The sequence below is a fragment of the Scyliorhinus canicula genome, chromosome 26 (genome assembly GCF_902713615.1).
Source record: "Scyliorhinus canicula chromosome 26, sScyCan1.1, whole genome shotgun sequence".
NCBI lineage: Eukaryota > Metazoa > Chordata > Chondrichthyes > Carcharhiniformes > Scyliorhinidae > Scyliorhinus > Scyliorhinus canicula.
This window is the reverse complement of record NC_052171.1, coordinates 24,829,016-24,843,932: the sequence shown is the minus strand read 5'-3', so window position 1 is coordinate 24,843,932 and position 14,917 is coordinate 24,829,016. Positions and strand designations below refer to the sequence as shown.

General features: G+C 49.8%; 1 protein-coding gene across 1 annotated transcript; it reads left to right on the top strand.

Moving 5' to 3' along the window:
* Positions 1-90: 90 nt before the first annotated feature.
* Positions 91-14,916, top strand: LOC119957299 (cytochrome c oxidase subunit 5B, mitochondrial-like). The gene is made up of 4 exons (XM_038785144.1): positions 91-309; positions 9,538-9,608; positions 14,300-14,399; positions 14,656-14,916. The coding sequence occupies exons 1-4, from the start codon at positions 180-182 to the stop codon at positions 14,760-14,762; spliced, it is 408 nt and encodes a 135-aa protein (XP_038641072.1). The 5' UTR covers positions 91-179; the 3' UTR covers positions 14,763-14,916.
* Position 14,917: the final 1 nt, after the last annotated feature.

Here is a 14,917-nt window from a genome sequence, read left to right as displayed (position 1 = left end):
TCGTGATGCGATGGTGAAGGCGGGTCCACTGGCGTGACGCGTGGAAGAGGCTGGGCGCAGGACGGGAGCGGTGCTGGAGCAGGTGACGTTGGGAGGAGGCGGGGCTTCTGGCATGACGCGATGACGGAGCCTCTGGCATGACGCGGTGGTGAGGGCGGAGCCTGATTGGAGAACTCAAGATGGCGGCACGAGCAGTGATGGTGGTCGGCGGCCGGGCTGTGCGAACCGGCTGCGGTTTGGCGGCTACTCGAAGTCCGGCTCCAGTTTCACAGATAGGCCGCGTCTCTTGCAGGGCGCTGGCGTCTGGCGGTAAGTGAGGTGGGAGCGCGAGACGGGCCTTAGGCCGAATCTGAGGCCCCGGCTACAACTCGAGGTCACAGGCCGGAAACGCGGAGCCTTCACTTCCCCGGGTGGGGCTGGGAGCGGGAGCGGGAGTGGATATGGGGGGGAGGGTGCGGGAGTGGATATGGGGGGGAGGGTGCGGGAGTGGATATGGGGGGGAGGGGGCGGGAGGGGATATGGGGGGGGGGGTGCGGGAGTGGATATGGGGGGGAGGGTGCGGGAGTGGATATGGGGGGGAGGGTGCGGGAGTGGATATGGGGGGGAGGGTGCGGGAGTGGATGGGGGGGTGCGGGAGTGGATATGGGGAGGGTGCGGGAGTGGATGGGGGGGAGGGTGCGGGAGTGGATGGGGGGGAGGGTGCGGGAGTGGATGGGGGGGGGAGGTGCGGGAGTGGATGGGGGGGGGGGGTGCGGGAGTGGATGGGGGGGGGAGGTGCGGGAGTGGATGGGGGGGGGAGCGGGAGTGGATGGGGGGGAGGGAGCGGGATTGGATGGGGGGGAGGGAGTGGATGGGGGGGATGGGGGGGAGGGAGCGGGAGTGGATGGGGGGGAGGGAGCGGGAGTGGATGGGGGGGGAGAGAGGGGGAGTGGATGGGGGGGGGAGAGGGGGAGTGGATGGGGGGGGGAGAGGGGGAGTGGATGGGGGGGGGAGAGGTGGAGGGGGGGGAGAGCGGGAGTGGAGGGGGGGGAGAGGGAGGGAGGGGGGGAGAGCGGGAGAGGACGGGGGGGAGAGCGGGAGAGGACGGGGGGGAGAGCGGGAGAGGAGGGGGGGGAGAGCGGGAGTGGGAGGGGGGGAGAGGGGGAGTGGAGGGGGGGGAGAGCGGGAGTGGAGGGGGGGGAGGCGGGAGAGGAGGGGGGGAGAGCGGGAGAGGAGGGGGGGGGGGAGTGGAGGGGGGGAGAGCGGAGTGGAGGGGGGGGAGAGCGGGAGAGGACGGGGGGGAGAGCGGGAGAGGAGGGGGGGGGGGAGAGAGCGGGAGTGGACGAGGGGAGGGGGGCGGGAGTTTTTATAATTGTACCGGGATGCTTATCTTCAGCCATAGAATTCCTGCAGTGCAGTAGGCCATTCAGCCCATCTGTCTGCACTTCGAACTCTATCCATATCCACTCACCCAACCACCCCTCCCTCACCGCATAACCTAATCCAATGTTCTTCAACCTTTTTTCTGGGGACCCATTTTTACCAACCAGCAAACCTTCGGGACCCACCATTTTTTCTTACCTTGTTTGCTGCTGATAAAAATGGAAGCCATGATGTGGAGATGCCGGCGTTGGACTGGGGTGAGCACAGTAAGAAGTCTTACAACACCAGGTTAAAGTCCAACAGGTTTGTTTCAAACACGAGCTTTCGGAGCACGGCTCCTTCTTCAGGTGACCTGGTGTTGTAAGACTTCTTACGATAAAAATGGAGGAAAAGGTTTTGGGTCCCTTTGGCCCTCGTACACGCTCATCCAATGGAACCTGTTGGATGAAGGTGAATGCTTACGGTGTCCATCTGTCCAAAGTTCTGCATTTTTTCCTGTCAGAACCACCCCCCACCCCACCCCCCATCAACTTGTAAAAATGAAATAAATATAAATAAAATGAATTTTAAAAACTCCGGAGCTTGTAAAAAATGAGTAAAATAAATGAAAAATAAAAATTTAATGAATAAACCACCCCCCCCCCCCCCCCCCCCAGACTTGTAAAACAAAATGCTGCGACCGTTTTTAAAATAAATAGCGGCGCGGGAGGGGCCGGAGTCAGAGAGAGGGAGGGAGCCGGGCACCAGAAACGGCACACCGGGGGGGTGGGTGGCACACACAGGGAGAGGGCACATTGGGGATGGGGGAAGAGGGCAGGATGGGAGTGTGGGGGGGGGGGGGGGGTCCTTAATTCCACCCTGGCCGGGTGGCTGATCCCGGCAGAGTGGGAGCAGCCCCGCCAAAAGGCTGGTGTGTTTGGGGTGCGGGAGCTGCGGGGCTGCCTGTCACTCGGCAGCGCGGCCCGGGACAAACCCAACAGCACCAAGGCTTCGCTCACCACAAACTGCAGCCGGAGCCCCGGCCCCGCCCTCAGGCAGCTTCCCCGCTCCAAACCCCGTCACCGCTTCAAACAAACCCCGGAAACAATGCACTTCCACCGGGGAGGGAGAGACCCTCCCCCCCGAGACCCCCCACCTTCACACTGAGAGCCCCACCAAAACAAATAGCGGCCTCACTGCGCATGCGCGCCAATGATCATGTGCCGATTTTTTTTTTTAACATGTTCGCGCCCATTTTAAAGGCCACTTGCAGCCACCGTTATGATCGGGAGCGCTGCAGACAACGGCTCCGCCCGCGACCCACCTACCGAGTTTGAAGAACACTGCCCTAATCTGCATCCCTGGACACTATTGACCATGGCCAATCCACCGTACATCTTTGGACTGTGGGAGGAAACCCACGCAGACAATAGGAGAATGTACAAACTCCACACCGGCAGTGACCCGAGACTGGAATTGAACCTGAGTCCCTGGCGCTGTGAGGCAGCAGTTCCAACCACTGTGCCACCGTGTATAGAGCCTTGGAGAACGTGACATTATTGATTCTCCTTGGGGAGAATAGATAGAGACATTAAAGCACAAATTGAGTCAATAAGGAGATGCATTTTCCACTGCCAGGATAATTTGGAAACAGCACAAATGAAAGATAATTGGTGCACAGTTCTAGCTGACCTTTTTTTTTTAAACATATCAAGTTATTGTGATTTGGACTGTGCTACCTACCAGCAGTACTATAATGTTTCAATGGACATTTTTTTAAAATAAAAATTTGAAGTACCCAATTCATTTTTTCCAATTAAGGGGCAATTTGGCATGGCCAATCTACTGTTGCTCGTTCTGCTTTCCTTAATTTGCTGTTTTAATTACCTTTGCTCAAGAGTCGCCAGGTATCTTTCTGATACCACCACAAGGTTCAAAACCGAATACTGATCAATGACTTGATACAACAGTTAGTAAGTTTGAAATCAATGCATATTTATTATACACACAGTCAATTATTACTCATGCACAAACTCTACTTACTGGACTACAACTACTACTAAAGGCCTATACTTAGCTTCTGGTGCCCACTTAGTCAGAGGAACAATGGCCGTTGTCCGGTTCTGATACTGCTGGCTTCGAACTGGTATAGAATAGTAGCTAGGAACGCCTATCATGTAGCATGCGTTGACCTTAGACTTACTTGACTGGTGCTTGGCGGGCCTCTCGTCGCTGAGAGCCAAATGCCAAGGTGAAGTTCAAGAGTTCTTCCGAGAGGCCGTTCTGACCTTGGGGACTCTGCTTTATAGTCCAAAGGGTTTTGCGCCCTTCTGGGTGGACCCTGGACTTGGCCCCAATTAATTGGACCATGTCCCAATCGTTTGTATCGATTCTCTCCAATAATAGGGTTGTTCCCCGATCGCTGGGCGGGCCCTAGGTAACCGCTGGCCTGCCTTTGTTTTAGTCTCCACTGGCGCCGGGGAGTCTGCCCTGGTACCGATTGTTTAAATGTTTCTCTTTTGTCCCCGGAGATAGCTCATTACTATGCTTGTAGTTTCAGTTCTGTCTGGGCTCTGCAAGTTCCAATCCACAGAAAACCTTGTATCTGCTTCTTTTTCTAGTGCTGTCCATTTTTCCCTGTACTCTTTGCGAATGTCCATTTTGAAATCGGGACGTGGCCTTCCCAGGTGGCTACACTACCTACCAGGCACATCTTTGGGTTGTAGGGGTGAAACCCACGCAAACACAGGGAGAATGTGAAAACTCCACACAGTGACCCAGAACCGGGATCGAACCTCCTCTGCACCCTCTCCAAGGCATCCACATCCTTCTGGTAATGTGGCGACCAGAACTGCACGCAGTATTCCAAATGTGGCCGAACCAAAGTCCTATACAACGGTAACATGACCTGCCAACTCTTGTACTCAATACCCCGTCCGATGAAGGCAAGCATGCTGTATGCCTTCTTGACCACTCTATCAACCTGCGTTGCCACCTTCAGGGTACAATGGACCTGAACTCCCAGATCTCTCTGCACATCAATTTTCCCCAAGACCCTTCCATTGACCATATAGTCCGCTCTTGAATTTGATCTTCCAAAAATGCATCACCTCGCATTTGCCTGGATTGAACTCCATCTGCCATTTCTCTGCCCAACTCTCCAATCTATCTATATTTTGTTGTATTCTCTGACAGTCCTCCTCGCTATCTGCAACTCCACCAATCATAGTGTCATCTGCAAACTTGCTAATCAGACCACCTATACCTTCCTCCAGGTCATTTATGTAGATCACAAACATCAATGGTCCGAGCACGGATCCCTGTGGAACACCACTAGTCACCCTTCTCCATTTTGAGACACTCTCTTCCACCACTACTCTCTGTCTCCTGTTGCCCAGCCAGTTCTTTATCCATCTAGCTAGTACACCCTGAACCCCATACGACTTCACTTTTTCCATCAACCTGCCATGGGAAACCTTATCAAACGCCTTACTAAAGTCCATGTATACGACATCTACAGCCCTTCCCTCATCAATTAACTTTGTCACTTCCTCAAAGAATTCTATTAGGTTTGTAAGACATGACCTTCCTTGCACAAAACCATGCTGCCTATCACTGATAAGTCTATTTTCTTCCAGATGTGAATAGATCCTATCCCTCAGTATCTTCTCCAACAGTTTACCTACCACTGACGTCAAGCTCACGGGTCTATAATTCCCTGGATTATCCCTGCTACCCTTCTTAAACAAAGGGACAACATTAGCAATTCTCCAGTCCTCCGGGACCTCACCTGTGCTCAAGGATGCTGCAAAGATATCTGTTAAGGCCCCAGCTATTTCGACCCTCGCTTCCCTCAGTAACCTGGGATAGATCCCATCCGGTCCTGGGGACTTGTCCACCTTAATGTCTTTCAGAATACCCAAAACTTCCCCCTTCCGTATGACAACTTGACCGAGAGTATTTAAACATCCAACCCTAGCCTCAACATCCGTCTTGTCCCTCTCCTTTATGAATACCGATGCAAAGTACTCATTAAGAATCTCACCCATTTCCTTTGAGTCCACGCATAAATTCCCTCTTTTGTCTTTAAGTGGGCCAATCCGTTCTCTAGTTACCCTCTTGCTCCTTACATATGAATAAAATGCTTTCGGATTTTCCGTAACCCTGTTAACCAAAGATATTTCATGACCCCTTTTAGCCCTCTTTATTGCGCGTTTGAGATTCGTCCTACTTTCCCGATATTCCTCCAAAGCTTCATCAGTTTTGAGTTGCCTCGATCCTATGTATGCTTCCTTTTTCATCTCACAATTTCACCCGTCATCCATGGTTCCCTAATCTTGCCATTTCTATCTTTCATTTTCACAGGAACATATCTGCCCTGCACTCTAATCAATTTTTCCTTAAAAGACTTCCACATTTCAAATGTGGATTTACCCTTAAACAGCTGCTTCCAATCCACATTCCCTAGCTCCTGCCGAATTGTGTTATACTCTGCCTTTCCCCAATTTAGTACTCTTCTTTTCGGACCCCTCTTGTCCTTGTCCATGAGTATTCTAAAACTTACGGAATTGTGATCGCTATTCCCAAAGTAATCACCGACTGAAACATCAACCACCTGGCCGGGATCATTCCCCAATACCAGGTCCAGTATGGCCCCTTCCCGACATGGACTATTTACATACTGCTCTAAAAAACTCTCCTGGATGCTCCTTACAAACTCTGCTCCATCTACACCTCCAACACTACACAAATCCCATTCAATGTTGGGGAAGTTAAAATCTCCCATCACAACCACCCTATTGCTCCTACATTTTTCTATAATCTGGCTGCATATTTGTGTTGATTGCATTAGATGAAGTGAGATGGGAAGGGGCTAATGTAGAGCGCAAATACCAACATGGGCCAGTTTTTATTTATGTCTAATGTGTAATATACAACATATGGGACACGAGGAACAGCAATAAGCTTTCTCCGACTATGTAAGATTGAGTTTACTGAATTTAAGGTTATGAAGAGTAATTCTCTGGCTTTTTAAAGGCAATGACTTAAATATAAACTGCCTTCCATGTAGAAACTCTGATCTAAGAAATGATGCCGGGGCAGGTCCACCAGTTATGTTTGCATTTCTTTATCATTGTCCCGTGCACAGCACAATAATTTATCAGTGCCATTTTCTTTTCAATAGTGCTGGAGTAGTAGCCCCTGCTGTTAACATTCCACTGATTCTTCACCCCCGCCATGTTAAAGCCTGTGGAACATGAGTAACATCACCAAGTGAAGCAGTGCTTAGCTGTACAGAGAAGAAAGGCCTCGAAGTCCAGTGTACCATTTGTTTTGTGAACGAAGAGGCGCTTCCAGTGTGCCCTGGTGGCCAGGGCTAGAGATAGAGACGGTGGAAAATGATCTCGGATTACTGCTAGTGGCGCCTGTCAGAAGCCACTGTGGGAAAGTCTATGTGTGCTCATCGGGATTTTAAATTGAACATAAATTGCGGGCAATTTTACTTTATTACAAATTGCTGGTAAAAAGTTGAAAGTCCATAAGTCCTTCACATTTTCAAGAAGGCTCCAAAGTGGGTCCAGCTAGGGAAATAAAATTAAGGCAGTTAGTAAACCAGTTCAGACCAGTTTCTTTAAGCAGGTTACCCAGGAGGCACAGCAGAAATTCATCCCAAGGAGGAGGAAACATGCTAAGGGCATGGCTGACGAGGGAAGTCAAGGACAGCGCAAAAGAAAAAGCATACAATACAGCAAGGATTACTGAGAAGCCAGAGGATTGGGAAACCTTTAAAAGCAAGCAGAGTGCAGCGGGGTGGCGCAGTGGTTAGCAAGGTTCGATCACGGCTCTGGGTCACTGTCCGTGTGGAGTTTGCACATTCTCCTCGTGTTCGCGTGGGTTTCGCCCCCACATCCCAAAGACATTCAGAGACTATTTCCTCGGGTGGATGTAGCTGTTACAAGGGGGCATAACTATAAGGTTCAGGGTGGGAGATATAGGAGGAATGTCCGAGGTAGGTTCTTTACTCAGTGGTTAGGGTGTGGAATGGACTGCCTGCTGTGATAGTGGAGTCGGACACTTTAGGAACTTTCAAGCGGTTATTGGATAGGCACATGGAGCACACCACAATGACAGGGAGTGGGATAGCTTGATCTTGGTTTCGGACAAAGCTCGGCACAACATAGAGGGCCGAAGGGCCTGTTCTGTGCTGTTCTATGTTCAGGTTTTGTCTTCTGGAGCGATTCTCCAGATCCGCCACCTTCTACCTCATCCTCTTTTGAGTCTCCCGCATCACCCCCACCTCGACCACCAATGAAGCCAACTGTTCCTCGTGCTCCCCCACTGTCTCCTCCACCTTCTGAATCGCCTAGCCCTGGGACTCCACTCTCCCGATCCCTGACTTAATCAGTCCCACCGCCATGGCCAGGTCTTCCAGGGCGGCCTCCCTCTGCTAACAGAACTTTGCATTTATTAGGAGCTGCTCTGTTCACTGCATGAGAATTCCAGTTCTTTTTGCCCTCAGTCTGTGGTTCCTGTGATCACCCATTCTCTTCCCCCCCCCCCCCCCCCCCCCCCCCCCAATGACAACCTGACTTCCCACAATGCTTCAGTGCCATCCCCTTTTGCTGATTTCCTCACATGTGCTCTCTGCCATCTTATCCTGTGGCGCACCACAATGACTTTTTTCTTCTTGCCCCACTCCTACTTCGTGGATCCATCCAACAGCTACACCAGAGGAGTAAAACCTTCCACAGGCACTCTTGCCATCACATATTTCGCCCTTCGGTCAGGGAAAAGACCAGACAACACCGCCTTGAGCGGGAGCTATCAAATATGCGACCGCTCACTCCATGGGCACCACCAGAAGTCCAGCCAACTTCCTCCCAATCAATTGACAAGACGCTGGGTCTATCAATTAGTGATCTGTTAATCAGACATTGCAAGAACGGACCTTTTCCAGAGCTGTTTGGGTGAGGTCAGTGGAATCAAGGGCATGGTATGGGCAGCTGATCTTTGCTTCATTAACAGCACTGCTGGCTACAGACTATATAGATCACTTGTTTTCCACATTTTCTAACATGAATGGGCCGATCGCAGCATGCAGTTGTGTTGGAGAACAGTGTGGTGTGTTCGGTTCTCCAGCTGATATGTGGTTTCTGCCTGATTGTGAGGCAGTGGGGATAGGTGGAGGAGGAATTGGGCCATATCTGATGGGATGGGCAGCAGGGTAGCATGGTGGTTAGCATAAATGCTTCACAGCTCCAGGGTCCCAGGTTCGATTCCCAGCTGGGTAACTGTCTGTGTGGAGTCTGCACGTCCTCCCCCTGTGTGCGTGGGTTTCCTCCCACAGTCCAAAGATGTGCGGGTTAGGTGGATTGGCCATGCTAAATTGCCCGTAGTGTCCTAATAAAAGTATGGTTAAGGGGGGGTTGTTGGGTTACGGGTATAGGGTGGATATGTGGGTTTGAGTAGGGTGATCATGGCTCAGCACAACATTGAGGGCTGAAGGGCCTGTTCTGTACTGTTCTATGTTCTATGATTGAGCTTGGCTTGTGTTTCCCAGACTCCTTTTGGTGTGTGTGGAAGAAAGCATCAAAATTGAGATTTTTGGCTCTGAGGAATGTTCCCAAGATCCAGTGCAGAGGTACAGGCCAGAGGAATAAAAGGAATGGGAAATTGGCAGTGATTCGCTCAGACAATTCCATGTAATGCTATTTTTCTGAGTGACTCCCTGAATGCATAGAATTGAACTGCATTGTCAGTTGTGGCATTCATTCATCCTTTGTCATGGCCCGACCATTTTCATGTAAAAAAAAATCAGTTACTGCAATCCAAAGGAGTAACTTTCTTCCTCCAGCTGCCCCAGCAAACACTCGCAGTGTGTGTACCGCTCAGATTACAAAGTAAAGGGAGTAAAGCTCCCTCCATGCTGTACCCATCAAAAAAGAAGCTCCCTTGTGCCCAGAAGCTAAACACACCACCTGTCACTTCCATGAAGCTGGCAGATGATGAGGAAAATTTGAGACCCTGCTCTTAGCTTGCTTCAATGTCCACTGTTAGGTGAGAAATAAATTGAAAATGAATGTGGGCAAACAAGAACTGAATGTCGCAGTGTGGGCAGCCAAAGACCAACAGAAACCCCATTTGTTCACCCTGCCTGCATGTCTAATCAATATGCTTTTCCCCTTTCAATGGCAGGTATTCCGACTGATGAAGAGCAAGCAACTGGGATGGAAAAGATGATCATGCAGGCAATGAAAACTGGGAAGGTATATCAGAAACTTTACCAGTTTCCAGTGAAGAGACTGGTAATCTTGAATGGTCAGGGGGTGTTTCAGGGCTGGTTAAATGTGTATTACTGAAGATGGAGCTATCGGTGCTCTGCCCTTTGATTCCCCCTCTAGTGCAGAAGGAGTCCATTCAGCCCATCAAGTCTGCACCAACCCTACATAGGCCCATTTCCCCCACTTCATCCCTGTGTCCCCAACTAACCGTTAAACATTTCACGGGCAATTTACATAGAACATAGAACGATACAGCGCAGTACAGGCCCTTCGGCCCTCGATGTTGCACCGACATGGAAAAAAACTAAAGGCCATCTAACCTACACTATGCCCTTATCATCCATATGCTTATCCAATAAATTTTTAAATGCCCTCAATGTTGGCGAGTTCACTACTGTTGCAGGTAGGGCATTCCACGGCCTCACCACTCTTTGCGTAAAAAAACCACCTCTGACCTCTGTCCTATATCTATTACCCCTCAATTTAAGGCTATATCCCCTCGTGCTAGCCACCTCCATCCGCGGGAGAAAGCTCTCGCTGTCCACCCTATCTAACCCTCTGATCATTTTGTATGCCTCTATTAAATCACCTCTTAACCTTCTTCTCTCTAACGAAAACAACCTCAAGTCCATCAGCCTTTCCTCATAAGATTTTCCCTCCATACCAGTCAATATCCTGGCACCCGTTCCAAAGCTTCCACGTCCTTCCTATAATGAGGCAACCAGAACTGTACGCAATACTCCAAATGTGGCCGTACTAGAGTTTTGTACAACTGCAACATGACCTCATGGCTCCGGAACTCAATCCCTCTACCAATAAAGGCCAACACACCATCGGCCTTCTTCACAACCCTATCAACCTGGGTGGCAACTTTCAACTTTCAGGGATCTATGTACATGGACACCGAGATCCCTCTGCTCATCCACACTACCAAGAATTTTACCATTAGCCAAATATTCCGCATTCCTGTTATTCTTTCCAAAGTGAATCACCTCACACTTCTCCACATTAAACTCCATTTGCCACCTCTCAGCCCAGCTCTGCAGCTTTGTCCCTCTATGTCCCTCTGTAACCTGCAACATCCTTCCGCACTGTCTACAACTCCACCGACTTTAGTGTCGTCTGCAAATTTACTCACCCATCCTTCTGCGCCCTCCTCTAGGTCATTTATAAAAATGACAAACAGCGACGGCCCCAGAACAGATCCTTGTGGTACGCCACTCGTAACTGAACTCCATTCTGAACATTTCCCATCAACTACCACTCTGTCTTCTTTCAACTAGCCAATTTCTGATCCACATCTCTAAATCACCCTCAATCCCCAGCCTCCGTATTTTCTGCAATAGCCGACCGTGGGGAACCTTATCAAACGCTTTACTGAAATCCATATACACCTCATCAACTGCTCTACCCTCGTCTACCTGTTCAGTCACCTTCTCAAAGAACTCGATAAGGTTTGTGAGGCATGACCTACCCTTCACAAAACCATGCTGACTGTCCCTAATCATATTATTCCTATCTAGATGATTATAAATCGTATCTTTTATAATCCTCTCCAAGACCTTACCCACCACAGACGTTAGGCTCACCGGCCTATAGTTACCGGGGTTATCTCTACTCCCCTTCTTGAACAAAGGGACCACATTTGCTATCCTCCAGTCCTCTGGCACTATTCCTGTAGCCAATGATGACCTAAAAATCAAAGCCAAAGGCTCAGCAATCTCTTCCCTGGCTTCCCAGAGAATCCTAGGATAAATCCCATCCGGCCCCAGGGACTTATCTATTTTCACCTTGTCCAGAATTGCCAACACTTCTTCCCTACGCACCTCAATGCCATCTATTCTAATAGCCTGGGTCTCAGCACTCTCCTCCACAATATTATCTTTTTCTTGAGTGAATACTGACGAAAAGTATTCATTTAGTATCTCGCTTATCTCCTCAGCCTCCACACACAACTTCCCACCACTGTCCTTGACTGGCCCTACTCTTACCCTCGTCATTCTTTTATTCCTGACATACCTATAGAAAGCTTTTGGGTTTTCCTTGATCCTACCTGCCAAAGACTTCTCATGTCCCCTCCTTGCTCGTCTCAGCTCTCTCTTTAGATCCTTCCTCGCTTCCTTGTAACTATCAAGCGCCCCAACTGAAACTTCATGCCTCATCTTCACATAGGCCTCCTTCTTCCTCTTAACAAGAGATTCCACTTCTTTGGTAAACCACGGTTCCCTCGCTCGACCGCTTCCTCCCTGCCTGACTGGTACGTACTTATCAAGAACATGCAATAGCTGTTCCTTGAACAAGCTCCACATACCCAGTGTGCCCAACCCTTGCAGCCTACTTCTCCAACCAACACATCCTAAGTCATGTCTAATGGCATCATAATTGCCCTTCCCCCAGCTATAACTCTTGCCCTGCGGGGTATACTTATCCCTTTCCATCACTAACGTAAAGGTCACCGAATTGTGGTCACTGTTTCCAAAGTGCTCACCTACCTCCAGATCTAACACCTGGCCTGGTTCATTACCCAAAACCAAATCCAATGTGGCCTCACCTCTTGTTGGCCTGTCAACATATTGTGTCAGGAAACCCTCCTGCACACATTGTACAAAGAACGACCCATCTCATGTACTTGAACTATATCTTTTCCAGTCAATATTTGGAAAGTTAAAGTCTCCCATAACAACTACCCTGTTACTTTCGCTCTTTTCCAGAATCATCTTCGCCATCCTTTCCTCTACATCCCTAGAACTATTAGGTGGCCTATAGAAAACTCCCAACAGGGTGACCTCTCCTTTCCTGTTTCTAACCTCAGCCCATACTACCTCAGAAGAAGAGTCCCCATCTAGCATCCTTTCTGCCACCGTAATACTGTCCTTGACTAGCAACGCCACACCTCCCCCTCTTTTGCCCCCTTCTCTGAGCTTACTAAAACACCTAAACCCCGGAACCTGCAACAACCATTCCTGTCCCTGCTCTATCCATGTCTCTGAAATGGCCACAACGTCGAAGTCCCAGGTACCAACCCATGCTGCCAGTTCCCCTACCTTATTTTGTATACTCCTGGCATTGAAGTAGACACACTTCAAACCACCTACCTGAACACTGGCACCCTCCTGCGAAGTCAAATCTGTGCTCCTGACCTCTATACTCTCAATCTCCCGTACCCCAAAACTACAATCCAGGTTCCCATGCCCCTGCTGAATTAGTTTAAACCCCCCCCCCAAAGAGCACTAACAAATCTCCCCCCCAGGATATTGGTGCCCCTCAGGTTCAGATGTAGACCATCCTGTCTATAGAGGTCCCACCTTTCCCAGAAAGAGCCCCAGTTATCCAGAAATCTGAATCCCTCCCGCCTGCACCATCCCTGTAGCCACGTGTTTAATTGCTCTCTCTCCCTATTCCTCATCTCACTATCACATGGCACGGGCAACAACCCAGAGATAACAACTCTGTTTGTTCTCGCTCTGAGCTTCCATCCTAGCTCCCTAAAGGCCTGCCTGACATCCTTGTCCCCTTTCCTACCTATGTCGTTAGTGCCAATGTGGACTACGACTTGGGGCTGCTCCCCCTCCCCCTTAAGGACCCGGAAAACACGATCCGAGACATCACGTACCCTTGCACCTGGGAGGCAACATACCAAACGTGAGTCTCTCTCGCTCCCACAAAATCTCCTATCTGTGCCCCTGACTATTGAGTCCCCAATTACTAATGTTCTACTCCTTTCCCCCCTTCCCTTCTGAGCAACAGGGACAGACTCCGTGCCAGAGGCCCGTACCCCATGGCTTACCCCTGGTAAGTCCCCCCCCCACAAGTATCCAAAACGGTATACTTGTTACTCAGGGGAACGACCGCAGGGGGTCCCTGCACTGACTGCTTCTTCCCAGTCCCTCTTACAGTTACCCATCTATCTCCAGTCTTTGGTGTAACTACTTCCCTGAAGCTCCTATCTATGACCCCCTCTGCCTCCCGAATGATCCGAAGTTCATCCAGCTCAAGCTCCAGGTCCCTAACACGGTTTTTGAGGAGCTGGAGTTGGGTGCACTTCCCACAGATGAAATCAGCAGGGACACTGACGGCGTCCCTCACCTCAAACATTCTGCAGGAGGAGCATTGTACTGCCTTCCCTGACACCACCTCTAGATTTTTTTAAAAAACAAGAAAAAGAAAGGAAGAGCTTACCTGATATTACCTCAAACCCTGCTCCCGCTGAGTTAAGCAAATTTAAAGGCACTCACTCACCTTCACGACAGGCCCCTGCTCCCACTTCCCAACCACCGTGGGGTGGGGGGGTTGGTTAGAGGAGGAGGTAGGGTGGGAAACACTCAAGAAGTGTGGCCAATTTAGCGTGGCCAATCCACCTAACCCGCACATCTTTGGACTGTGGGAGGAAAGCCAGACAGGCAACAGAAGATTGTGTAAACTCCATACTGTCGCCTGAGGTCAGAATCAAACCAGGGACTTGCGCTGTGAGGCAGTGGTGCTTGCCACTGTGCCACCCTGTTTAGCAGGTTCCTCGGCCTTAGCACAATGAAGATCGGTTGTTTGATTGTAGCTAGACCTTTTAGGGACACGACTACGTTGCTGTTCCTCTTCTGTCAGGAGCTTGTGTGTGACCGAGAATGAGGCTGCTCTGACAGCACACTTCATTCACTTGGACCTGATGTTGTTTCCTGTAGGATCCTTTCAATATGATGAAGCCGAAGGAATATGCTGGGACCAAAGACGATCCTCACATTGTACCATCTGTCACCAACAAGAGGCTTGTAGGCTGCATTTGTAAGTATGACATTCACTGTCTATGCTGTATTTTCTTCAACTTAATGTCTGCTTTCACCTGCCTCGGTCAGTGTACAAATGCTGATTTAAAACCAAAGGCAAGGGAGAAAAACCATTTATCTGCAAATTGCTCTGTTTTATGGGAAGGAGATCTGACCGATCACAATCCTCCTGTGGCAGGAGCAGTAGTTTGCTATAAGTAGCCTCTATCTGCTGACAAAAGAACTCGCTATTAACAGGGAACTTTGCTTTGTAGGTGAAGAAGACAATACTGCAGTCATTTGGTTCTGGCTTCATGAGGGAGATGCCCAGCGCTGTCCCTCGTGCGGGGCTCACTACCAGCTTGTACCCCACCATCATTGAAGACAGTACTGGATACACTCCATTTACTCAGCTGCATTCAATGGATCTTGCTTAATATTTGTGGTTCGGGACCCAACATGTAACACTCCACAGGCTGTTTGCCACTGTATTCTTAAAGAAGTAAAAATATTAAAAATGAATGTTTACATCTACAG